Genomic DNA, 24,022 nt, shown 5'->3' with positions numbered 1-24,022 from the left:
GATAAGACAACTTACAAAAAAATTAAACAAGACCCTGCGAATTCTTATCAAAAACAAAATAATGATCTAATTCGATCTTGGGAAGAATAACTTTTTATTTCGCAATTAGACAAAAAAATTGAAAAACTTAATATTAGAACGTAATCAAGGACCAGCACTACTAAGGATCCTTAATTTCTCGGAGTTACTAATAATTATTAAAGTTACTTTTAATTTAATACCCAGAGCGTCTCTTGGACACTGTTTTAATTTCAAAAATTTAATAGCTTAATTATGATGACAATAAAAATCATAACTGGAAAACCGAACTGTCCTTCATGGTTAAAGGATGGTTTATTTTTATTAAAAAAAAAAAAAGAAAAATAAATGAAATGCCTTAGTACCTCAATAAAATATGTATTACAATATAAATGAAGACAATTGTGCATATTCATATAAAATCATATTCGATACTCAGAATTTAATAAATAAACATGTAACTGAATAAATGAGTAAAGTAAAAACACAATCTCTAACAATAATAAAGGCACCTCTAGAAGCCATATTTCTTTTCATATTATGCTTAACTCGCTCGCTTAATTATTAGATATATATTTTTTTAAATATGGATGGTTATTCTAGGCAGCATGTCTCAAGATTCAATAACATCTTTTCATTTATTGTACCAGAATTTCATAGTCGGGGAAAGACAGTTCCTGACCCCCATATGGTATGTAGCATACTCCATGACTTGGTTGTACTTTTCCGACAGTCAAGGAGCCATCATGGACAACACGACCTACATATAATGGTTCACCATCTTCACTTTGTCCAGCTGTTAGAGCATTTGGAGGGATGTTTCCTCGAGATGTGGCGACCCATCGTCCAGGGAAATCGCATAAAACTTCGTATTCTTGAACGGAATTCTCATTTCCTCCCCATGGGACGTACCCGCAACCATGACTTTGAACAAGTTTGCCTGGGATAAGAGCTCCATTGTATTGAGCTCTGATAACGAATAAAGGTTCGCCATTATCTTCACCACCAGCGTAAGCTCTTGGAGGTATTTGACCTGATCTACCTGGAGCCCAGCATACAGATGAAAAGTTGGTCGGAGGTGCTGTGTAATTTTGAGGAGTTCCACCATAGCCTGTAACATTTTACATATACATTATATTTTGGAAGTATCAAATACATCAATTAATACCCGGTCTAGTAAGCAAAATTTCTGTCAAATTTCGCTATTAGTCAAACTAGTAATTAATCAGTCTAACGCTTCTTCAAGTTTCCTATGTTATTGTTAATTAATTTTTTTTTCCTTGAAATAAGCTTCTATTTCAGCAATTACTTCCACTTTGATATTTTATTTTAGGGGCACTTTTTTCAGTTTTGAGAGAGCCAGTAGTCACTGGGGGTTAGATCTGAAGAATATAGCGGGTTCAAAAACATTACCAAATTCAATTAATTGAACTTATCAACTTTTCGACTTGCAAAAGTAAAGGTTGATTGTCTCTCGTTTTCTAGGTTATGTGGTTTGTAAAATATGACGATGGACAATATGTAATCGTTTTAAATCTCCGCAAAATTTTTTTTTCAAATTTAAATGAACTGACGAACGGAGGTATTTTCATTTGTTTGTTAATAAGAAATTGGTATAACCCTTTTTGACATTCGTATGAAGTTTGAGTTCCATATCTCAATAGTGCGAAAACGAGTTTACTGGAAATTTTGTGTTACCAATAGAATTGCACGGAATCATTGACAACATTGCATAAGTGTTTTGGGAAGACTACTTTATGCAAACGCAAGTATTTGAGTAGCATAAAGCATTCAGTGAGGGTCTTAAAGTGGTCGAAAATTTGCCTCGTGTGAATCGTCCATCTACTTTTGTTAACAACGATAACATAAAATGGAAATGGCTGATTTAATTTGTAATTGAATGCATCCAATTTGCGGTGATATGATTCTTTCGATACAAAAACTGTTGAAAAACCGTTGTTTTATATGTAAATGCAAGCGTCATATTTCAACATAAATGAGTCTATTTATTCGACACCTGTTTTACTCGATACTTGGCTAAGCTACTATATAATACAAGTAGTATAGTGGGGATGTACACAAACATTTTTAGTTTTTATACTTCAAAGTATGTCTAGCTCTCCCCATAACATATCAGGAGGAATTAATACTGACTATAAATTTGAATGAAGTATTTAGAATGATTCAAAGATAGTGATGACACTTTTAGAGGTCTAAACATTAAAATGTGTAACTAACTTTAGATACTCACCGCCACCTCCTCTGGGTGGTTCAATTATCCAAGAGCCATTAGCACCCCAGCCGGTACAGACTCCTACATATTCAATATTGATGGGTGCATAGTCATTCCATGACAGGAATGGTGCTTGTTCATTTTCCCTTCCAACAGCAATGTTACCGTTTTGCCATCTAGAAAAATGAGCAATAATGGATTAAATTACAATTTGTAAAAATTAGAATAACTAACTAGGCATTCCATTCCTCCATTAAATAGCATGTTCCAAACAAATACTTTTTTCCCGATTGTTTCCAGTTGTTTTAGGCCTTTTGACCTTTGGGTATTTTAGTAGGTGTTAAAACAATTTATAACTTGATTAGTTCATTAGCACATGAGGTATTATATCATATCTCTTAACAAAGAACCCTGTAAAATTTTGTTTCGCAATAGTGAGTTAGAGACGATACAATTCCCTGATAAAACTTTGTTTCTAAAGTACCCTAATTTTTTTATTACAACTGTATCTGTATACAACAGATTTCATCTCAATCCGTGTCATCGTTTTAGCACTTAGAGACAATTTATTGAATAAAAAATTGAAGGTTTTCTCAAAGCTTCTTGAATCTTTCTCTGTTTCATTATAAGAAATTTATTTATCGAAAAAAAAAAAAAATAGATGGCATTATGGAAGATTATTGATTCTTCTTTTCAATCAGATTTAGATATTTATTTGTCGATGAAAATTTAAATTTCTCAGAATTAACTTGTTGTTGAATGAAAAGTCGCATTTTTAATGAAATAATCGGGAAATAATAACTGTTAAATAGTTTTTGGACAACTTATTCTATGAAACCTAATATTTTTCCAATAAATAAATGTCCGAGGATTATTCATGAAAATGAAGAATCTATAATGAAATATAGTTGAAACTAACCTGATCCAAAATCCACGAAATTCATTTGGGTTCAAAATTCCTGGCGTGGGTACCTCAGCGACATCTGGTTTGGTTCTATTTTTTCGAATAATTGATTTGGAGTTACCCCAGCCGCCGATAAAAATTTCATACATTGGGTCGCATTCAGCGGCCTGTGTAGTAAGAGCCAAATGAGCATCATTGGCAGCTCTTACACGAAACTGTACAAATCCAGTGTTGTTTGGGAAGAAATTGTATTCTAATCTATCCTCGGTGTCCAATTCTGAAAATAGATGATCATATATTTAAATAGAGAATAAAAAAATTAAATACCTAGGTACAATAAGCAATTAAATAGAAAAAATAATAGGTATAAACCGAGCGATCAAAAACCAATGAGACCCATAACAATGTATGCATCAGAAACAATCACTATGACTAAAATGGAAGAAAAAAGAAAAAGGATAAACGAAATAAGTAACAAGACAGTGTCGTTAATAGATAATATTAGAATGAATACTTCCTATGCAAAGGATTGGAAGGAGAGTTTTTTTGTATGGCCTTAAAACTAGATTTTTTTATCGGGTTATTTAAAAAGTAAAATTTATACAACAGAATCTGCTTCAATAGAAGAAGTAAGAACATGAATGCTGTTTAGTAACGTTCGACATAATTTCGATTAGGGACTTTATAATTTTATAGACACCATTTTCACATTTAATTCATTTAGTATTAATTATTTTATGTATTATACTTCTAATTTAGTTAATATTCATCACATCATATTTGATTATATAGTTTTCTAACCTTAAATTAATTGAGACTTTTTTGTGAATAGTGTGAATATTAGAAAAAAAATATGGACGGTCATTATCATGAACATGTTTTCCCCTTAGAACAAAAACCGACCTGTTACGGCAATTTCTCAAAATCTAATAAATAATACTAAATATTGAGGTTTATGTTTTTGTGACTTACTCATTTTGTGTAATATCTAGCTTAATGTTCTTTTTATAAAATCATAATGTATACAAATTGTTCAAATATCAATACATTACATTTTACCATTTCATTTTTCTTGTAATTGGTAAGGTACTAGAAGTTATTTTGATGTTAAATTTCAAGAATACGACTACGTATTGTCATATTAATGAGCGCATACTTTATTGGTTAGTCATATATTGCATCGCTATTTTTAATAATGACGACACAGAGTTTCAATTCCGAAAAATGGAATTAATCATTAGAGAATTACTCATTGGAATCATAAGTATGATTTGATATGACTGTGAACTTTAAGCCAAGATGATAATAATTATTATTTTTAGCTAAATGTTTGAAATCAAAATAACGGAATTAAACCAAACAAATACTTCATCTCCACTATTCTTACTGTTTTATTCAATATCAAAGAATCACAGCCGATGTCCAAGATTGGTCTATATATTATTATAGTTGATAACTTGTCTTTATAATAGGTATATTTTAATTGTAAATTTATTTTTGAAACAGGTAAAATATTGGTGTTTAAACCTATTTCGGTATTTATCCACGAAAACATACAAAGAGGTATAAGAATAAAAATAAAACTTAAGACTTACGTCTGTCTCCCTGGTAATAACTCTCTTGTTAATGGCATTACTCATGCTATAAAACAGTTTCATTATTATCTATTATTTAGTTTCTCTCAGCTTTTTCTTTTTTCACTGATTTTTTGTCCCAAGTATTCAAATATTTTCACCTGCTATTTTCATACCACTATTTTTATGGTTATCTATTTATATATATTTTTTGTTGATAAATCGTCTAAGAAATAAGAAGTAAAAGAAATTTTATGTATTTTCAACTCTTCTTCTTCTTCTTCTACTTTTCCTGAGAGGTGGATTGCCAACTATCTTTCCACCTTTTAGGTGGTCTCCCGGGAGGCCTTGAGCCGGGCGGGTTGTTTTCTAGGACTATTCTCGGAAGTCTGTTGTACCACTGCCTCTTACGTTGTCTTCCCCATCTCACAATGTCTTGTATCCCGCATTGCTCTTTGACATCTGTATTTCTTACTCTGTCTCTTCTTGTTTTCCCCACTATTGTTCTCAGTGTTTTCATCTCGGCCACCCTCAGCATTTGTTTCGTCTTGTTGGTGTCCTCGCGGACTTCCGTGCCGTGCGTCATGATGGGTCTGATACAAGTCTTGTAGATAGTAGGCATCCTGATAGTGCGGATGCTTTGTTAATCTGGCTTCTTAGGTCTTTAACTGGGTCGTGGGTACTTGATATGTCTATGCCCAGATATCTGAATTGAATAACTTATTCTATGGGATTGGGAAGTTTTTTCTCATCTCATCATCTCAAGTTTTTTATAGTGCTTCTTCTAGATCTGTCATTAATTTTTTTTTCATATTCATCATCTGTTAATTGTTGTTTTATATATTGTTCGTAATCTACTTCTTTTCCATGACAGAACAAAAAGGCTAATTTTGGTTATTTATGCGTATGTTATGTTTTTGACATTGGACGAGTTACAAATAAAATTTATGTTTCTCATCATCATTCATTCTTTGCGCATTGTTTTCGCAAAACCATTCGCACTACCTTTCGCTTGGTATAAAGCAGGGTATGAAAACTCGCGGGTAGGAAACGTAGTTGGTTCATTGTTGAATGTAATTTTTTGCCTGTCCATCACGAAGAAAGTATAACAGTGCTTTATTTTTTATATTTGCAGTGTTTATAAACAAAAAACAGACAAGAGGTACCGCAGTCTTTGTATAAGAGGCTTATACTGAATATTTCCAAATAAATATTGAAAATTTAGATAACCGTGGGTTGCTTGTAAGTTTATCCTGTGTTGGATCTTTAGGTTGTGCAAAAAAGGAGTCGCAAGATATGTGCTATTTAAAAAATTCATCAACTGTCGAAAAGCCAACGTAATAAAGGAGCCGATTGAGTAGAGAAACAATTTTTTTTATACCATATGATTTGTCAACGAATTAAACAGATAGTTGATACAAATATTTATTTACTGAACTATTAAAATCAATCAAATCATTTGAAAAAAAAGACAGAGTAAATCTTCCAAAATCAGACAATATTAGGACTCAAAACACAGAGGAAAGGAAAAGTTCATGAAAAGTTAATGAAACTGTGAAATAATGAGGAATTGGTGAAAAGAACAAGGATGAAGAAGAATGCTGTTTTATGTTATTCTTAAAAAATCAGCTATCGTATAAAAAAGTTTTTTTTTTATTGTGAGTATAAAAAATATCGTATACTGCACTGTATTTTGGCGCCTCGTAGTCACGGAATATATAGAGATGATGTAACACAACAAGGATTTCAAATCGATTATATTATTACTTCCATGGCCTCTTTTCTACGACGTAATCTCCTAACGAGATCGCAGACGCTGCGGTGCCCACTACAATGACTATCACCCACTTTTCTTCAACGCTTAGTTTGTCGCTTTGACCGAGAAATCGGAACGAGTTTATACGAGGTAGACTTGAAAGAAAAAATGTAGTGAAATCGGTTGTCAACACTCGCTTTTCTGGTTTTTAGACATATATTTCTTCAAGTTTATTCAAAGCTGAGATATTTTCGATCTTTTTAAAATGAAAATTCTTTTTTTCTCATGAAATTTTTACTATTACAAATCGTTGCTCATGTTCTAACTCACCGTAATTCCAAAAATGCTTTTTTGATTTTTGAATATCATTCGATAAAAAATCTCTGTACAAATAATACAAAAATCTTGAAATCGATCTATGTTTATAAACTTTCCAAAAATAGTTATTTATATACAAGGGAAGAAAGTACTAGATTTTAGCTTGAGGTTGCCAAAAAACTGAAAGCTAAAATCTAGTATTTTTCCCGCGTATAATTCACAACTTTTTTCTGTTACGAGAAAAACGATGATTTAAAATTGAAAAATATTACAGCATTCAACTCAGAAAATTATCCAGATAAAATTAGTGAATTTTGAAATTAGTAGGCTAACAATAAGTTGTACTTAGAGCGACAATTAGACCTGCGTTGTTAAGAAAACTTTTAAAGTAATGAAATAGCCGTCAATTTAACTTTGTGATTTAACTTAAAAATTGTGAGCTTACTAGTTGTTTAGAAGTCATTCTCAATACAATAAAGTCAAAAATATCTGATTCTGAGTTTTCTTTGACTCCACCGGAATTAGTAGTTAAATAGCTAAAGTAGCGTCACAAAAATTATTACCAGATAAATCGCGGAAAATTTTTCAAGCCGTCAACAGTGAGGTAGAACTATTCAATGACTAAAGTATGTTTCGATCCAATAATAATGTAGGAAATGTAGAATTTCTGAAGCAAAATGGGAAAAGTTGCAAGCCCAAGAAAGCTGCGATTTTAACGAGTTCACGAATTCGTGATTTTTGAAATAATGCTCCCGATGAAGTTTACTTAATGGTCAAGGTTGTTGTTGTATTTGGGATTGCATGTCGAATTTGTGAGATCAGCAAGGAAATAAAGAATGATGTATACAGCAGATTTGTAGTTGCTGAAAAATATGTTGAATTTTACCTTCGTCCCGCATCAGCAAAAGATCGCCGCTTGTTTTGTATGCATCTCATAATGGAAAATGTATCAATCCCGTTGTAGGTAAAAACCAGTTTTATAAGGTTCCCGATTCAGTGGCTAATTTTTTTCATCAAGATGCTAACTCATATTCAGATCATCTATTTTGAAGATTATCTGCTACACTTTTAGTTGAATCTGGGGGAGACTTAATGAAAAATGGTGATTGGAAGTCATCAAAGGTCGCTAAAAGGTATGTTGATGAATTGTTAGCACACAGGACAGAAATAGCTAATAAAGTGTTTAGAGTGCATGGTGGTACTGAAATAACACCGAATTCGCCAACAAGTACATCATCGGGAATTGTGATGGCAGGAAGAAGAATATAATTTCAACACAAGAAAATTTGACTGTTGTACCGTAGTTTAAGGAACGTGTCATTCATGCAATGCACATATAATAATTGTACTTTGTATATAAAGAAAATTAAATATCTACCTTTCTTATGTGTTTATACAATATACAACAACCGTTTTTTCTCGACATAGATCGCGGTGTTAGAACTTAAGAGACGAAATATACTCATGAAACTATTATTAATGATAATATTACTTCAGATAGCATGAGAGAAGAATCAGGAGGTTACAATAAAAAATTGATCTATTTAGTTATTTCTTAATTGTACTGTCATCTCCGACTTAGTTCTCCACATCTAGTGAAGAGTTTAAGTCGGTGCGTGATGACCCGAACGGCAAACTGCTTAGTGGAGTAAATAATCTGTAGGTGTAGCATTAATACAACTGCTGTAGTTCCTAGATCGCCCAGTTATTATTAAAGTCAATGATTGTGACTTTAATGTTTCTCATTTTCAACCTTAACTCAGTCAAGTATACTTTGTACTATTATATTAAAGCATTAATATTTTTCGTAATATAATTTGAAAATGAGCGTTTAGTTTTCATTTCATTTTATCTGTCACTTAATATAAGTTTAATTGTTTATATTAAATATTCAAATCAAATTTTAGCATATTCCGTTGTTTTCGAGACAAAAGAGGAACAATCAATAACTTTAGAATTATAATATAGCTTAGTGGATCAGATGTCTGACGCCCCGGCAGGTTTTTGAGACAAACCGATCCCGTTTTCCAGGAAATAATGGAGAATTAGTTGGCACAAAGAAGATGAGTTAAGAATTAGTTAGATTTCAATCAGTTGCCTTCTACTAGTCAGGAAGAATCAACTAACGAATAGGAAACAGATGATGAAAACAAAGGTAAAAATTCGTGTGTTTGTTAGAGATACTTTAGCGGTAAATAGCTGCAAATGTCGCTCTTCACAACGACACATTTGGAATTTAATGCAAATAGAAGATGTTTTGGTAAGAAATCATGTAAAGTGTACGCTTATTAATACAATAATTGGCTGAGACTTAAAGACCACTATAATAAGTAAAATAGGTGATATCCAACTCCTGATGATGCCGGAATCACCCCAAAATAATAATGTTATATATGTCCTATATATAGTATATTTTCTCTCATATGCTAATACCTATGCTTTATTTTTGTATAAGCAGCGGAATAAACATTTTACCTGTTCAAAATAATTATTTTTTACGTAGTAGAATACAATACAATACTCTAAATTTTTTTCTTGTTACTTGTAGAAAAACTGCATTTCATTTCACTTAAAAATAGTATAGTTTGATTAAGGAATGATTTTCAAAGCGATAAGCATAGTATTGGGAGAAGGGACATATTTCTTCTTTAGATGACTTCATTTGCAGGTCACAAACAATGACATTACAATATTTCTTTAATCGCTATCTTCGAGTTGGATGTAGTGCCCTATAATTGTATACCATAACTCCAGATGGGTTGCAGTGTGACTTTCTATACTAGCAGTTGATTGTTGGTTGGGATCTTCGACCTGTTAACTGAGTTTTAGACCCAATTATTTTTTCTTACTACTCGTATGTGTGTTCTCTAGGTTAGTCTTCGGTCTATATGAATTCCAAAGTATTTTTTACTTTCTGTTAGCTCCAGAATATGCTTGTTCAACATCACAATTCCCCAAGTTTTCAGGTGCAATATTTGGGAAGAAATGGCAGGGTCCTGAAGAGATGTTAGCGCAACAGTAGAATCAGCATAAGTTGCGGTAGTTACGTTATTGTTTGTGAGAATATTAGTTGTGTATATAAGATAGGGAATCGGTCCATGTGCACTTCTCTGTGGAATGTCCGATATTATTGAATCTAGAAATGTGATGTGATCTTGAATTTTGACTTATCTGTTTATCTTGCAGGTAGGATATTAGGATAAGAAAACTGTTGTTTAGGACGTGTTTCCTAGTTTTCTTTAGTAGTCCATCATACCTGGGCATCCAACTAGTATTCTTCATTTTTTATATATTTTTCTGTTCTATGGGGGCATGTTGCGCTCTAAATCCAAAATGATGGTTAGGTAATAGTCGGGTGGCTTTAAAAATCTGTTCAATTTTCGTTATCAGTAATTTGTCTTGTAGTTTTGACTATACAACGTATAATAGGAGATCTGATCTCATCCCCCAACTCCTGAATATGCCGGGCGGTTTCCGAAACGAAGATATTTACGCTCTAAATAAAAAGATAAAAACACCGATTTTATCTGTTTTTCATTTAAACACAGTTTCACTACTTGAAACAATTTTCTTGTCGAAAATATTTTATTTTTATGATGTACATGAGGGGTTTTCGTTCCGCTTGATGTGAAAATACTTCGCCTAATTGGGGGTGACAGCATTTAGGCTATTGTTTCACCAAAGTAACGTGTTTTCTACATTCAGTTCAGTAAACAATGTTCAAGTTATTACTAAGGTATATAAATATATATATAGAGTGAGTGAGAATTTTTGTGTATAAGGGGGTCTTGTGATACGGTCGTTATTATGGTGGTATTTAGATTTTAGTCAGATCTTTCCTTTTTTCGAAAAAATGATGAACTTTGTTATTACAAATAAATCAACCTGTATATTTTTCGCTTTTCGAAATTCTTATTATTATTATAATCAGTATTTCTGAAGGATTTCTAAAAACACGAAATATATAGGGTGGTTCGAACGCAAAGTTTATATAGGAGGGTGCATCGAGGAAAATGCAAGATACGCAATTTTTTTATTATTTTGAACATAACACTAAAAAGGAATCAGAGAAAAGATGATTTTTTCTATCAATTTTTGTTCAATATTTTATATAATATTGAACATTTACTCATTTTAGAAAATCTTAGATGTTCCTGATGGTTTTTCGTTTTGTTTTAATGATAATAATTATTCAAAAGGTCCAGTTCCAGTTTGCCCATATCTTCTTTGTGCGCTCATCGAACGATCTTTCGGATTCGACACAGGAAGTGTGCGCTAGATTCACGAATGTGCCTGTGCGCTCTTTGCAGCTCACCGTAGATACCACCATAATATCGACCGTATCATAAGACCCTTGCGCACAAAATTTCATAAAAATGGTACAAGCCGTTTCCGAGATAGTTGAGGCTTTCCATACATAAAACTCACTCTGTATAAATAACTTAACTGTAGCGTTTACTTCTTTGGCTTCTGTTGCCTCAGCCCTCTCGATAAATTATTTTCAAGAATATTTTGCTAATTTAATAATTTTTTATTGTCTTCTTGTTGTGTTATTGATCTTTTTGTTGGACAATATCGCAAGATATTACAGTACAGACAGCTAATGTCGTTTCACAATTGTGACATGCCGAGTCACTCGACAAGAAGCAGACACACAACTTGGATGTGTCTCTACTTACTGGAACATTGATGGATGTATGGAAGATACACCCTGGTGATATCTTGTCGCTGTTATTATACGCTATATTGCTGTTACAATGGACTAATATTGTTTTGTCGAAATATTCGTTGAGAAAAAAGATGATACGCATCGGGGATTAAAATTGCACTGAAAGAACTATTAAAGATTTGATTTTCGTTCAGCACTTGTAGCAATAACCTCAGTAGATAATAAATTTTAAATTTACGATTCGTGACTAAATATAATTTATATCAATCAATCGTCGTACCTGCGGCGTTCGTCGTCAGTGTCGTTAATAGTATTTTTAGTGACAAAAAACATCCAGTCTTCAACTATTAACACAAAATCGATAATCATAAGTATATTAATAGCTATATCGGTTATAAATTATTTTATAGTAACTCATAAACTCCATTTGATCACGTGACTAAAAGTAATCAATCTTGAATTATTTTTATTGTGTTTGTTTCCTGTTCCCATTTTGGTTTCGTAAGAAAACTTGTTAGTTTTCGTACATGCCAAGGGATATTAGATTTTTATCGACAAACTACATCGGTCGTAGGAAAAATTCTTCTATATTTATAATGAAATCAATAGAAATCTGTTGACTTCTTCATTTAACAATATTATTTGAAATTTTATGGATTAAAACCAAAAAGATTTTCATACAGTAACTGTTCTAAAAATAAACTAAATCATAGACATTATATAAAAGTGCTAATTTGACTAAAATGATTCATACATATTGTGTTTACGTATAAATATCGACGTACATCATCAATGATGTCGTTTTAGTTCAATTACGTTAGGATTTTCACCTGCGAATGGAACGGAATAAGCTGAAACCTTTGTATGAACCTTTATTTAAGTACTCCAGCGAGGTTGGCATACTGTCGATTTATTCAGTTAAACGAATCTTCTACTATAAAAAGGGCATAATTGAAGCGACTGGATTAGCTGTTTTAAGTGTGGTAGATTATCTCGTTTGTTCTCTCCCTTTGACTCTCTTCCGAAAACTGGACGTGGAGCATCACCGGGGCGAGCGGACACTCTCGCATTCGCGTTCTTTCGTTGAGATTTATTACTATTATATTACATTATAACTACATTTTAGAGATCCAAAAAAATTTTCTTTTTGTTCTTTAAGCCGCGTCCCCACTGGACAAACAATGGACTAACATTATTTGCCAAACATTTGTAGAAAATTTCGACAAACTATTTTGTTTGACAAACAATGTTCACCGGTGTTTTTGATGTGGACGCTATCCCAACAAACATTTCATGTATGGAAGGAAAATGGGCCGTCATTTTTGTTTGTCTAGAATGTTCCCGTCCTAGATCGAACATTGTTTGTCAGTGACTTCCCCTACCACCTGTTTGGCTTGTTTTAGTGTATTTTGAAGTGGTTTTCCGGCGTAATTTTTGGATATAAACATTATCATTTGTATTTTTTTATTGAAAATATTCAATGGAAAAGTGTTTGTGTAATTTTTCCGCAAAATGAGTAATGAGTTTTGGAGCCAGGAGAATTTGATAAGGTTAATTAACGTTTACAAAGGTAAACCTTTAATGTGGGACACTAATAATGATGATTATAAAAACAAAATCAAAAGAAGAGATGCATTAGATGCCATTGCAAAAGATTTAGGTGTAAATAATGACGCCGAGATTAACTAATAGAAAATAAATATATTGAATCACCTACACTCAAGCATAGTCCTTTTGTCAAGGTACACTGCCACTATCAGAGGAGACCGCAGCAACTAACTCCTATTCTTTTGGTGTTGAAGGTGTCTTTACGTACTTTTCCAAACAGTTTACAATTGCGGTACAATTTTTGAAATGCTTTGTTGGGATACCTTAAATTAATACATCAACGAATGATAGGAGTCACCAGAAGCCAAAAACCTGAGTGTTATAGCCAGACGATCTTGAACGCTGATTGCTTGGCGAAAATTAGTACTTTGATTACTCGCTCGTCCTATCATCGATATTAACAAATCAAAATCCCAACACCCGGCTGTCAAATGGAGTTGCGCAGAACCAACTACTTTGCTATGTGCATCACTAGACGAAAAAGCTTGTATGATATTTCTATACAGACATTGAAGTTCAATAACTTTGGTATGAAATTTTTTTTAATCCTGCTTGGTTTTCGAGAAAAATGGAAAAAACGAATAATTTAATAGTTTTAATAAACTTAAGTTTCCACGAAAATATTTCTTCTAGCAAACCCAAAATATCAACTCTTAGAGGCCAAATACACTATAAGGTACAATTTGCAACCCGAAAAATCATCCCAAGGGGTGATTCGACTATTAATGGTTACACTTAAAATTTTCTTGTATGTATATGTAGGAATGTAACAAATGTTGAACATATTTCTTTATTTGTGAAACGGGTTTAAATATAGAAAAGTATTTTTCAATTATACCATGAAATAAACAGTTTACATTAAACATTCTATTTTTATATTCTAAATTATATTAGATGGAAATTTCAATATTTTAAAAAATCAAATTATCAGCAATTTGAATATAAAGTTTTATTCACAGGATGTTTAATTTCTGTTGAATATTGATAATGGAATATAAAAAGTTTCCCACAGAAAATAGCCCTAATATTTATTAATATTCATTAGATTTTGAGGAAATGCACAAACACTTTGATTTTTATTCTAGGAGTTACTAGTCTTGTCAACCTCTTCTCTTCCACTTCCGCAGCGCCTTATTTTTAAATAAGGAATATACCCTGTATAGCATATTAGAAAGACTAAAACCAAAATTGATTATTCATATGTTAAAAAAAGTGTTGACAGATGTCCATCATCCACTCAAATTATAAATCAACAGATATCTGTCATCAAAATATGTGTTTCAGCATCTCCTAAGATATCGAGGTGGACTATTTTTTGCGGCCCACTCTACATAAGAAAAAAAATTATGTATAATCATGTCGAGTGTTTTTGTCAACAAAATTTAGGCATATAATACTTCAATCAATTAGGGTATCATATTAATTTTTTTAAATGATTCCAATGTTGAGATTCTATGTAGATTGTCGAAATCAAGAATTAATTAATATGAGCATTATTGATACTGGAGAAAGGGGTTGAGTTATGGTGATTACCGTTCGTCAGAGTAAAGTAGATAATCGTAGAAAGATTTATTATTGCATTTAGGGATTCGTAATCTTAAATCTTAAGCTATAGGAATGTGCGTTGCACACGCACATCAATCAATCAAAAGGTTTTCCAATAAGAGGTGTTATTTTGAACAGCCCGCTATTTCGGTAAGTGTCACTTTTGAAGCTGTCATTTTTTGACATTTGACAAGTAGAAACTACGCCATTAATGAAAATGGAACGATACACGCTTCAACAACGCATTGAAATTATTAAAATTCATTATAAAAATGGTGAAAGTTGGGAAGAGATGGTTCGTAAAACTAAAACATTTTTGGGTCGACGTGAAGCACCTTCTCGGACCGCAATACAGAAATTGGTGGAAAAATTTGAGCTGTTGGGACAAGTTAGTGATGTGAAGAATAAAACCCGTGCACGTCGCTCAAGAACAACTGAGAATATTGCTGCTGTAGCCCAAAGTGTTGAAGAAAACCCAGGTTTGTCCATATCTCGTCGTTCTTTGGAATTAGCTATTCCACAAACGTCATTACACCGTATTTTGCATAAAGACTTGGGTCTTAAGGCCTATAAAGTTCAGTTTTATGGCCGGAATTGGATGGTATTGATTTGGACAACGTTTACTTTCAACAAGACGGCGCTACGTGCCACAGAAGCAACGAAACCATCGACCTTTTACGGGAAAAATTTCCGGACCGTGTTATCTCTCGAAGAGGTGATCACAATTGGCCACCGAGATGTTGTGATTTAACACCTTGCGACTTTTTCCTTTGGGGCCACGTGAAAGATAAGGTCTACGCCAACAGTCCAGCATCGATTCAAGACCTCAAAGATGGAATTCGTGAGTATATCGCTTTGCAATTTGGTTACAGAAAATTCCATGAAAAGGATATGGTCCCGTAAGCGCAGTCGTGGCGGCCATTTGGCTGATGTTTTGTTCCATTATTAACGGCATACTTTCCTCTTTATAATGAAATAAACATCCGATCATTTATCTCAAAAAATGGCATTTTTCTTTGAATATCAAAATAACACCTCTTATTGAGACAGTGGATGGCATAGTAGTACTATAGCTAAGAGTTAGAAGATTGTGTCGAGTTGAAAGATAAAACAACACGAATAGTAGCTTGTAAATAATTAGAAAAACAGCGAAATGGAACCTTAATGACGAATATTATAGTCGATATTGATTTAAACGACACATCTTATCTATCGAATGACTTAGTTAATTTTGGGCCGAAATTTGATAACCTCACCTTGTATGAAATAATATAGCTAAATATATACTATGACGTTTAATTTGATTAAAGTATTTAATAATTATTATTTGAAGATGTGAAACTACGTAGGTTGCTATTTGTATTTCTGACCTAACATTGAAAAACAATGATCGAAACTGAATTTAATTTCATTGAGTTTCTACTAATTTATGAGCACTTCGTTTGAGAAAAGAAAAGTCATTGATGCCACATTAACTCGACTTTCTGTCAGGTTTAAGGTTCAATTATTTGAATAGTTGTATGAGAGCTGAATTATCTCCACGAAAAATTGTTACCCTCTTCTATGATGTTTTCAGAACCTCTCAAGTGATTTCTAGCAAACAAACGGTTGTGTACTATTCTGAATTCGCCGCTTTACGGAAGCTCTATGCCAAAGAAACAAGCAATCATTTGCTTCGATATGCTTCTTCCGCGAACCAACCAATACAGTTGATGTTTTATTGGGGGCTCATATTAGTGCAATCGAACTCAAATGGTAAAATGTTAAAGTTGAGGTTATCCTCAGAATGTAAATTTAGTAATTATAGGAAACTTCATGGCGATTTGTAGGTAGATAATAGCGAAATGGTATAATTAATAGCCGAACAATCCTGTTTTCACCGTAGTGATTAAAAAAATACATGGTACCATTTTAATTATTCAGAATATGCTTTGTATTCAGTTTGATGAACATCTAAAGTATTTCTTGAAACATTGTTGTAATTACATTATGGATTTGAACCTGTGAATTGTGGTAATTCATAAACTCAACACCTTAATTATTCTCAAAACACTATTTTATTCAACTAAAATTAAAATTCCACATTGATATCATGAACATAAAGTATTATTCCGACCAAATTGAAAAGGTCACATGACACGTAAATAATTCTATGACACAGTTCTAAAAATAGATGTTTGTGTTACACCATTCTCGTAATATAACAGATTGAAATGCTCAAATGATCTTGGAGGTCGAGGCATGGGCGTGACCATTAACATCATTAATATAAATTCAACGAATTTAATAATGTATGTAAGTACTTCAAATTCCACAGTACATCCAATTTTTTAAATTCGTTTTTCAAAAGTTTGGCTTATTTTTCTATCTATTATTAATGAAAATCAATTGATGTAGTATTTCTATTTAGTTTTTAGCGAAAAATAGAAATTTTTATGTATCTAGCAACAATATTCTCACAGTTCCCTATGGTTACATTTTCATTTTTTTTGGTAGTCACTGGTACATTTTTTTCATATAATGAACTCAAGAAACTTGACAACTGTCGTATTCCCTTGTTATTACTTGATTAGACATTATGAATTTTAGTAGAGTTAAGTTATCATGATTAAACCTGTTTTCAATTGATAAAAAAGATTACAAAAATTCGCAACATTTGTTAAATCAGTGACAATACAATATTATGTTTTTCATTGCCGGATTTCCGGATCTTTTATTTAACATTCAAATATACGTCCGAAGTTTAGTTCGAAAATAGTTCATATATTGTATGGTTTCGGTGTCAAAAACACCGTTACGAAATTCCGAAGAGAAGTGTCGTGCTTGTGTTATACAAAAATTCAAACCAACTTTCAATTCGTGTTGAGTGTCACGTAATAATTTGTATTCCTTACCATTCTGTTTTAATGTTTTCTAATATGATTAAAATTTAAATTTGAAACAATAAAACGTATAAAACATAGTTGACAACATAGATGTTGTATTATTAATTTTCATTTATTTATTTTTGGTCCGTCCGTCAGGGTAGAGGGCGACGACAGGGTAAATAGAATCATTCCGATAGATATTTTCCAGAAATGCTTATACGTGGTACATTGAAGGAGATTAATTCAAATTTAATTCTACCTTTTTTCTTATTTTCAATAAAATAACTATCCATATTTTATATCATACCTCGTAATAGTTAGCAATCTGGACTGTACTGATACTAGTAGTATCAATTAATGGTTTAATAATCAATTCTATATCATTGTATGTTCTAAACTCTGAACAAGTTTTCTAAGAGTATCAAGCCGATCTCTAAAAGAGTCACCGAGGAGAAAAATAGATAAAAATACATTATGACGTATTTTGTATAAAACCCTGTATAGGTGAGTAATTATTACTGTAAATCGTTAGAAGTAGGTTTATGGTGTTCACTCAACGCGTTATATGAACATCAACTCTATTTGTAGGATATGATTTTATAATTTGGTGATTAAATCATCATTTATAAGCACTAACGAAATGTCCACATTTAAATATTTGATGTTTTCTAAGCTTTAAACTCGATTGCTCACTTCCGTTTTGTAAAGATGTTTGACGTCATAAAAATGATAAAAATCATATAATAATATTTATAAACATATTTATATATATATTATATATTAATAATATTATATATTAATGATTAATGTCAAAAGTACGTATATAACATATTTGAATCTGTTACGCACTGCCAAATGAAAGTTTTCAGAAAAATGAAAAACAATTCGTTCTACTGCTTTAAAAAATATCTTGTTTCTCTTAACTTACTTAAATTCAAAATTATATACGAGGGTCGTTTGAAGTGTACAAACTCATTCTGAAGATGTCAGCAGATGTTTGAGCATTCATTGAGATATGAGGATCACTAAAGTTCAGTTATGTTGGACGCTTAGTTTATGTTTGAGAGTTGTATTGTAAGTATGTAAAAATGAGTATCGAGCAGTCAATAAATATTTGTACGCATTCGCAAACATGAGAAGAATAGTATCAGCTTGACTGCCGACGGGAATTCAGGACGGCTAAAAGCTGCGACAATAAGAGATTTCATCAAAAAAGTTACTAATGTTTTTGTATTGTTCTTGATTCATTCACATAGAGTCGAATTTTAAGAAAAAAAAAACTTATTACATCCATTGTTAGATTACATCCATGGTTGTAACGCTCAAAATGATGTAACTTTGGTTACAATAAATCTCGTAGCAATTTCACATATTCTACAAAGTTACTTAATCACCGCGTTACTTTTTAAAAGTTCAAGTGAAGCTTGGTTATAATCTAGAACCGGTCGACAATACATTAGAATCAGTGCAAACGTTACTCCTATCTGCGCCGGAAAAACTGCAAAACATGATTGTTTACAAATATAACAATAAATTTTTGAATCCTTATATCTCATAAACGGTAGTTCTGCGGAAAAAAATTATTTGGACATTTTTTATAAACAATTATCTGATCTTTAATTTTTGTCTGAACTAGTTTGATGTTAAATTTACCTTTCACAATGTTTTTGTGACCTTTAAACCCCAGTAAATTTTTTTCCATATCTTGCATCCATGAGAATTTTTTAAAATTTTATTTACATATATTGAACAATCGTACCAATTTTGAGCTAGGTGCGAATTTTTGTACCTTCACTTCTATTTTTTTAGTCTAATTTGACCGGATAAAAATGGCGTGAAGTACACTAGCTGTGTAAAAAATATTTACTAACATCAAATATTAGGTTTAATTTTGAATAAAAGACCAGATAATCATGTAAAACTCAAACAAGACACCAGACTAATTACAGAGATTTTTAAACAAAGCCCCAGACAAGAATTATCTACTAATAAAGGTAGGTTTTTAAAAGGAACTGCTTTTAAAATTCCTATCGCTTTTTGTAATGATTAATGGATTTTTTAATAGATAAACAGATAAATATTGAAATGTCCATTTCACATGCTTATAAACAAATATATGTACTTTTTAACGAGGTTCTCAACATAAACCTCGGTGGTGTAATACATCATATATTTTAATTTTCAACCTGATATTTTTATTTGTAGATTGCAATGGCTATATTTGCGTAGCAGGGCACGTCTTAGAAACGAGTTATAAAAATAAAACCAAGTTAAAAATAAGAATTCGCCATCGTGAATTTATTCATCCTAGCAGCTACTCATCAGTTACGGAATTACCAACAAGGAGGCGTTGCTGGCCTTGTTAGAAGGAAACGAAATTGACCAAATATACGTGCAAAGAATGCGGCCAATAACTTTGCCACATTTTTTTTCCAGATGGATGCAATATTGATGAATGTAATTGTGATGAAGATCGAAAGAAAAATTAAAACGATGGGAGGAAACTGTTATCTGAATCTTGTTCTGGGTTAGGATCTGCAATCAGCTGAAAAGTGGTCTACCTGAACCCGGGTTATAGTTTTTGAAAAGTCCTTATGTTATATTTTCATTTGTATTCTTAATAAATAGTCTTTAATTAGTTTTCTTCACTTTTTAATAAATCAAATTATTCATTTAAGCTATTTAAACAGTTTTTACCTAAAACATCTTAAAACAGAATGATTAATAGTATAGAATTCATTTTTTACCCAAAATTAATTTGATCTATTTATTTGATCATCTCACATTATATTTATCTATTTAGTCACTTGCGAAAATTAATTATTTCTGTTTAGTTAGTGACGACAAAATAGAACAGATGCAGATGCGTTCACTAAACTACTGGGTGAATATCTTACATAAAATATTGTTGAAAAGGATCAAATAAGGGAGTGTGATCAATAATGGTAAATCCGGTACATTTCTTTTGTACAGAAACGAGGAAGCCCGTTGTCCCAAAATATACGGTTGTATTTCAGCACAATACATTTGTGCTTATATAAATAAATGAATGATTGGTATAATTATTTTCATAAAATCAATTAAAAATATTTAAATGTATCGAAATACGGCTGGATCAAATATATTTTAAACAACATCGGTGTATTGTTTTTTTGATAATTAAATTTCAAATATGTGTAAAAATTGGCATGAAATAGACAAGGGCATATTTATTGCTCTCTCCCATTTTACTTCTCTTGCCCTTACTTTTATATATTGCATATACTATGCTGTCAATAATGTTCTGCGATATTTACACCATTTTTGCAAAAAATACCATAGTTTATAGTTGAATTATGGATGATCAGGAAGATGGGGCGCATAGGCCTTGTGATAGCCCCGTCGTGCCTCACTTAAAATTATCAAAGGGCGGTGTGCTTTAAATGGATTTTACTTTCCGAAATATTTGAGTAATGAGTTAATTTATCGAATCCAGAAGTTTGGGATGACAACATTAAGACGAAATCAATTTTCTGCACAGAATTTAATGCCCCTATTGTAGTTTGTAGATGGTGTCTTGGATGTCAAAAGGCCAGTCACCAGTTAAATTCCACATTAATTTAGGTAAAGCTTGATATGAGGCAAGCCTTAGCTTGTCACCAAGAATGAGTTATGGTCACATTGGTGGTTTTGCCAATCTAGTGAGAAAATCAGCCTCGTCGTTGCTCTAGTTGCCCGAGCAACGAAAGTCTTAATACTTAGAGTGCCATCTTTGAAAAAGGCAACAATGATATATCATTTTTACTTTTACATCAAAAGTATATTCAACATTTTGCAAAAACAATATGATCATTGATTGTAATAAAACAAATATTAACTAAATTAGAAGTTAGGATACCGTAAAACATTTTCGTCGACTTTTCGAAGCATTTTAGGGGTAATTAAATTCACGTCCTTACTATTCGCAATCTTAATTCTTCTAACAAGGCGGTTTGTGTTTTATAAATTTATGCTGTTCAATAAAACCCACAAAAAATCGCATGCATAGGAATTCCAAAGGTAGGTAAATGTTGATTGAATAAAACTGATTTGAAATAGGATGCTGCGAGATCTACGATGGAAGCCGAACATACATAGACAATGGGTCTAATTTAGAAACAACTCATCGAGTGGAAACCAGAAGACTTAGAAGAACTGAATGACCGAAATAAATGGAAATTAGTAATTATCTGTACCGTATATGTCAATAATAATGGCTCTAGATCATATATCAATAATTAGTTATTGTACAGCTACGAGAAACAAAATATAAAAGTTAATTTTAATAAATTAACCTATTTGAGGAACATAACAAAAATAATTATTGCATACTTGACAAAATGCTGCTTATATTTGATATTGCAAGCTTTAGTCCATCTAATCAATATGAGGAGGGAGAAGGTGTCTTATGAAAAGACACCCGTAACTCTGGTTCTACTTAATCGATTTATATGTTTTTCTCGAGGCCTATATTTTTTGGTGGCAGCTGTGCTAAAAACGGTTATAAGACCGAAAGCCATTTGATAATAACCTGACTATTTGAAAGTTGTTTATTTGAAGATACAATAAAAAATTGTTTTCAATTAGAAGCACTTTGAAAAAGACACTACCGCTAAATTGGAGAATTTTCTGATGAGAACATTTTATAAATAAAAAATTATTTTGAATAGTGCTGTTTTTATTAGTCGTTTCAAACCGGAAATAGTACGACACCAAATATTTTATATCTATTCAAATTCTAAATACCAATTTTTCATTTGCTAAGTATGTCAAGTTTATCTAAAACGTCTAATTAGTTCTTGCAGTCACCTTTTATATCAATATAAAACTGATCAAATAATAATGAAATTCACCCTTATGGTTTTTAAACTTAGAGCTGTGTAACGTTTCATTAAGTTTGTAAACGCTGATGTATGTACTGCACACGAGACTGTTTTATTCCTCATGTGTTGATATAATGTAAACGGAGACAATTATCGAAGGAAAAGATAGTGTTAGCGTGTTGGTAACAAACGATTCATTAAAAATATACCCTATACGACTTTATATATCTAATTCATAAGGTTCAAGTTACATTAGACATTGAACCCGACTATTAATACTTATTTTTTGAATTCTTTCTATTATTAGAAATCAGCTTTTGGTTGTGATATTCAAGGCAACATAATTTTTATAACTATCGTTTCACGTGACAAATTACAAAAAATATCAAAATGGTCTCAATTGATTTGAAGGATTTGTTCTTTATATAAATAATTTAGAAACGTAACATCAAACGTTAATTTTAGAAAAACAAAATAGAATATCTATCTAAACTATTAAAATAGCTAAAATGTCTACTTAATAATGTCTACTAATAAATTTAACTTTTTTAAGAGATCAGTAATAGGTTTATGAAAAAAAGTTAACCTTATTATTATATTCATAATGAGAATGACACCATTTAAAAGTAAGAAATATTCACGTGCAAAAATGCAAATCTTTTGCCGGTCTACTTATTTCTATTTAGTTTCAACAAATATCAAAGTACGATATCTAAAATATTTATCAGTACAGCCTATAAAATCTTTATTATCAATTAATTAATATTGTAGTACTTACGAATAACACTCATGATGAAATTCTTAATAAAATTCACTAAGAGGAAGACTACACTCGACGTTGGAATTTCAAACTGAACTTCTGAATAGAATACGTGGACACCCAGAGCTAAAAGTTTCTATAAATTACAGGAGTGTGCGCGTCTTTTGGACAGATCCGGCTTGAGAATTTTTTAATATCGCTTAATGAATCAGCAGAGAGGAAAGATGTTTCAGTAGTTAAAATATTGAATCAAGGATAGGGACTCAAACTTTCCTATTACATATTTTGATAATACCTATAAAATTGGAATCTTGAAAATACGAAATAGTTTCCTTATATATTTAGTATATGAAAATGAAGTGCAATCAATACAATTACTCGTTTTATAATATATGAATGAATGAATAGAAAAGTTAAATATTGATTTCCAGTGAAAAATGAGCATGTCCAAAATGAGATTCGTAAAAATCAATATCTCGTATACTAGTAGATTATATAATGGATTATATTATAAACTTTATCATATCTATTTCACCCTTCAAGGCATTTTTCATTAAAAAGTATGTAGATGATATGATTTTATCCCTTCTATATGATGGAACTGATAATATACGATTTTACTTCAATGGATTTTATCCTTATAAAACAACGTAGAAAAAAACAATAAGTTCTGGGAGATATATTAATCATCATTCAGATCGCCCGCGTAACATAAAGGTTAATTCTATCAAACTGTTGAAAAATAGAATCCTTTAAATATCTAATCAAATATTTCATAGAAAAAAGCTAAAAATACCGTACAAACATGTTAATGAGAACTCATAACCGTCATATTTTCATTGATGAAGCTAAATTACAATTACATCTCACAAAAGTCACAGCAAATTCACTGCAAAATTATTAACAACAGAAAGAATTACAAAAACAAA

General features: G+C 31.6%; 1 protein-coding gene and 1 long non-coding RNA gene across 2 annotated transcripts; one reads left to right on the top strand and one right to left on the bottom strand.

Moving 5' to 3' along the window:
• Window positions 1-380: 380 nt before the first annotated feature.
• On the bottom strand, window positions 381-23,295 carry LOC130901875 (uncharacterized). Its single transcript, XM_057813521.1, has 4 exons — window positions 23,112-23,295; window positions 3,171-3,432; window positions 2,270-2,427; window positions 381-1,129 (listed from the first exon to the last, which is right to left on the bottom strand). Exons 1-4 carry the CDS (start codon window positions 23,122-23,124, stop codon window positions 657-659), a joined length of 906 nt encoding a protein of 301 aa, XP_057669504.1. The 5' UTR covers window positions 23,125-23,295; the 3' UTR covers window positions 381-656.
• On the top strand, window positions 16,830-20,132 carry LOC130901876 (uncharacterized). Its single transcript, XR_009060332.1, has 2 exons — window positions 16,830-16,920; window positions 19,698-20,132. It is a non-coding gene; the product is annotated as an uncharacterized LOC130901876 (long non-coding RNA).
• Window positions 23,296-24,022: the final 727 nt, after the last annotated feature.

Source organism: Diorhabda carinulata, chromosome X (assembly GCF_026250575.1).
Source record: "Diorhabda carinulata isolate Delta chromosome X, icDioCari1.1, whole genome shotgun sequence".
NCBI classification, from domain to species: Eukaryota; Metazoa; Arthropoda; class Insecta; order Coleoptera; family Chrysomelidae; genus Diorhabda; species Diorhabda carinulata.
This window is presented reverse-complemented; position numbering and strand designations above follow the sequence as displayed.

What these genes read in the sequence shown, in the direction of transcription:
- LOC130901875 (XM_057813521.1), bottom strand. An exon ending in TTTCGTGGATTTTGGATCAG is followed by an intron (nt 2,428 to 3,170) that starts GTTAGTTTCAAC and finishes TCATTTTTCTAG; the next exon opens with ATGGCAAAACGGTAACATTG. An exon ending in ACCACCCAGAGGAGGTGGCG is followed by an intron (nt 1,130 to 2,269) that starts GTGAGTATCTAA and finishes AAAATGTTACAG; the next exon opens with GCTATGGTGGAACTCCTCAA.